Source organism: Oncorhynchus masou, chromosome 10 (genome assembly GCF_036934945.1).
Source record: "Oncorhynchus masou masou isolate Uvic2021 chromosome 10, UVic_Omas_1.1, whole genome shotgun sequence".
In the NCBI taxonomy this organism is placed as follows: Eukaryota; Metazoa; Chordata; class Actinopteri; order Salmoniformes; family Salmonidae; genus Oncorhynchus; species Oncorhynchus masou.
Window position 1 is genome coordinate 40513047 of NC_088221.1, and position 4322 is coordinate 40517368.

At 51.8% G+C, this 4322-nt stretch overlaps 1 protein-coding gene across 1 annotated transcript in view; it reads left to right on the forward strand.

The window, feature by feature from the left end:
* The first annotated feature begins 209 nt into the window (after window positions 1-209).
* LOC135546863 (uncharacterized) overlaps window positions 210-4322 on the forward strand; it is a 52970-nt gene continuing 48857 nt past the window's right edge. The window contains exon 1 of the mRNA XM_064975433.1: window positions 210-275. Within this exon, the coding sequence (XP_064831505.1) occupies window positions 210-275 (66 nt within the window). The remainder of the gene's footprint in view (window positions 276-4322) is intronic.

Genomic DNA, 4322 nt, shown 5'->3' on the forward strand with positions numbered 1-4322 from the left:
CTCGTTCTCTCTTTCTCTCTCACTCTCTCGCCCTCTCTCTTTCTCTCGCTCTCTGTCTCGCACGCTCTCTCTCTTCTCTCTGTCTCTGTCTCTCTTCTCACTTCTCTCTCTCTCTCAGCGCTTAGAGGCCTCGGTCTGTACCCAATGGTAATCAAGGTCGCTGCCTGACAGCTGACACGCTGTGTGCTGCTGCAATGGCTGCCTAGCGAATGGGGGTTTACTACAAGGGCACCTGCCCTCTGACCCCTCGGGCCCTGACCCATCACCAGCCGCAGGTATGGTGATCATGTACTGCTACTTCACAAGGCTCTGATGGTTGGTCCCTCGACAGGACAATGGATGGGGATTGTCATCACCTTAATACGCCAGGTTCTCCCACTCTTCCCCAGACAGACTGGCACTCTCCCCCAGACATACTACCACTCTCCCCCAGACAGACTACCACTCTCCCCCAGACAGACTACCACTCTCCCCCAGACAGACTGCCACTCTCCCCCAGACATACTACCACTCTCCCCAGACAGACTACCACTCTCCCCCAGACAGACTACCACTCTCCCCCAGACAGACTACCACTCTCCCCCAGACAGACTACCACTCTCCCCAGACAGACTACCACTCTCCCCCAGACAGACTACCACTCTCCCCAGACAGACTACCACTCTCCCCCAGACAGACTACCACTCTCCCCGACAGACTACCACTCTCCCCAGACAGACTACCACTCTCCCCCAGACAGACTACCACTCTCCCCAGACAGACTACCACTCTCCCCCAGACATACTACCCACCACCTTATCCACCCAGACAGACTGCCACTCTCCCTCAGACAGACTACCACTCTCCCCCAGACAGACTGCCACTCTCCCCCAGACAGACTACCACTCTCCCCCAGACAGACTACCACTCTCCCCAGACAGACTACCACTCTCCCCCAGACAGACTGCCACTCTCCCTCAGACAGACTACCACTCTCCCCCAGACAGACTACCACTCTCCCTCAGACAGACTACCACTCTCCCTCAGACAGACTACCACTCTCCCCCAGACAGACTACCACTCTCCCCCAGACAGACTACCACTCTCCCCCAGACAGACTACCACTCTCCCCCAGACATACTACCCACCACCTTATCCACCCAGACAGACTACCACTCTCCACCCAGACAGACTACCACTCTCCCCCAGACAGACTACCACTCTCCCCCAGACAGACTACCACTCTCCCCCAGACAGACTACCACTCTCCCCCAGACAGACTAACACTCTCCCCCAGAGAGACTACCACTCTCCCCCAGACAGACCACCACCGTATCATACTGCAGACACACTCTAGGCCCAACATTATTCAGAGGAAGGGGCCACATTGCTCAGGTCACCATTTTGGCCGCTGTGTTGCTGCACCTCATCGATTCCATTGCAGACTGGCCTCTATGATGTACCTTCCATGGACCCCCCTCCACCACCTTCCATGGACCCCCCTCCACCACCTTCCATGGCTCTCCCTCCACCACCTTCCATGGATCCCCCTCCACCACCTTCCATGGACCCCCCTCCACCACCTTCCATGGATCTCCCTCCACCACCTTCCATGGACCCTCCTCCACCACCTTCCATGGACCCCCCTCCACCACCTTCCATGGCTCTCCCTCCACCACCTTCCATGGCTCTCCTTCCACCACCTTCCATGGCTCTCCCTCCACCACCTTCCATGGACCCCCCTCCACCACCTTCCATGGCTCTCCTTCCACCACCTTCCATGCTCTCCCTCCACCACCTTCCATGGACCCTCCTCCACCACCTTCCATGCTCTCCCTCCACCACCTTCCATGGCTCTCCTTCCACCACCTTCCATGCTCTCTCTCTCCACCACCTTCCATGGACCCTCCTCCACCACCTTCCATGGCTCTCCTCCACCACCTTCCATGGCTTCCTCCACCACCCTTCCATGGCTCTCCTTCCACCACCTTTCCATTTCCTCCACCACCTTCCATGGACCCTCCTCCACCACCTTCCATGCTCTCCTCCACCACCTTCCATGGACCCTCCACCACCTTCCATGGCTCTCCCTCCACCACCTTCCATGGACCCCCCCTCCACCACCTTCCATGGACCCCCATGGCCACCACCTTCCATGGCTCTCCTTCCACTTCCATGGCTCTCCTCCACCTTCCATGGATCCCTCTAGTGATGCACGGCGGGTTAATGTTCATGGAATATTGTGTGGATGAGGGGCAGGCAGGCGGGTTGAAGAAAGACAAAAACAATCCATTAAAGAATCCATAAATGTAAAATTATTTTGAAATTCCTGTCTATACAATGAGGTTTTCTTGTATTCTTTTTATCTGGCATTAGTGCATAAGCCTAAGCTGCAGGGCCTAAATGTAGGCTACACACGCCAAATAGCCTACATAACATTTTTATTTCAACAAAACATTAAGCTTCTGTGTTAAGATGTCACTGTAACGGTTTTCTTGTGGTGAAGGAGAGGCGGACCAAAATGCAGCGTGGTTTCTATTCATGGTTCTTTAATAAAGAAAAAAACTATACATGAATAGACTAACAAAAACAATAAACGTGAGAAAACCTAAACAGCCCTATCTGGTGCAAACACAAAAGACAGGAACAATCACCCACCAAAACCCAACACCAAACAGGTTATTTAAATATGGGTTCCCAATCAGAGACAATGATTAACACCTGCCTCTGATTGAGAACCATCAGGCCAAACACAGAAACAGACAAACTAGACACACAACATAGAATGCCCACTCAGGATCACACCTGACCAAACAAAACATAGAAACATACAAAGCAAATTATGGTCAGGGTGTGACAGTCACGGGATCCTACAGTCTAACTTAGGAGGGTTTTAGCACAAGAGAACAACCAGAGATTTAAAGATAAATTTACATTCCAGTGAAAATAGCGCAGGTGAATATTTACAAAAATTCCAATCAACAAAATAAAAAAAAGGAAAAAATCTCAAAATAAAGAACAATGGAAGGCAAAACACCTGTAAAGCCTCTAACAGGTCAAGCCTAAAACAGGCCAAGACTAACAGGTCAAGCCTAAAAAGGCCAAGACTAACAGGTCAAGCCTAAAACAGGCCAAGACTAACAGGTCAAGCCTATAACAGGTCAAGACTAACAGGTCAAGACTAACAGGTCAAGCCTGTAACAGGCCAAGACTAACAGGTCAAGCCTAAAAAGGCCAAGACTAACAGGTCAAGCCTATAACAGGTCAAGACTAACAGGTCAAGACTAACAGGTCAAGCCTATAACAGGCCAAGACTAACAGGTCAAGCCTATAACAAGCCAAGCCTCTGATTGACCAAGACAAGTCAAGCCTTTAACAGGCCAAGCCTAAACAGGACAAGTCTTTAACAGACCAAGACTCAAACAGGCCAAGACTCTAACAGGCCAAGCCTCTAACAGACCAAGACTCTAACAGGCCAAGACTATAACAGGCCAAGACTCAAACAGGCCAAGACTCTAACAGGCCAAGCCTCTAACAGACCAAGACTCTAACAGGCCAAGACTATAACAGGCCAAGACTATAACAGGCCAAGACTATAACAGGCCAAGACTCTAACAGGCCAAGACTCTAACAGGCCAAGACTCTAACAGGCCAAGACTATAACAGGCCAAGACTCTAACAGGCCAAGACTATAACAGGCCAAGACTATAATAATACTCATTTAGATAATTTAGCAACACATTCACCTTCACAGCAGTCCTCCCCATGTTACCTTCACAGCAGTCCTCCCCATGTTACCTTCACAGCAGTCCTCACCATGTTACCTTCACAGCAGTCTTCCCCATGTTACCTTCAGAGCAGTCCTCCCCATGTTACCTTCACAGCAGTCCTCCCCATGTTACCTTCACAGCAGTCCTCCCCATGCTACCTTCACAGCAGTCCTCCCCATGCTACCTTCACAGCAGTCCTCCCCATGCTACCTTCACAGCAGTCCTCCCCATGCTACCTTCACAGCAGTCCTCCCCATGCTACCTTCACAGCAGTCCTCCCGAAGCTACCTTCACAGCAGTCCTCCCCATGCTACCTTCACAGCAGTCCTCCCCATGCTACCTTCACAGCAGTCCTCCCGAAGCTACATTCACAGCAGTCCTCCCCATGCTACCTTCACAGCCGTACTCCCCATGCTACCTTCACAGCAGTCCTCCCCATGCTACCTTCACAGCAGTCCTCCCCATGCTACCTTCACAGCAGTCCTCCCCATGCTACCTTCACAGCAGTCCTCCCCATGCTACCTTCACAGCAGTCCTCCCCATGCTACCTTCACAGCAGTCCTCCCCATGCTA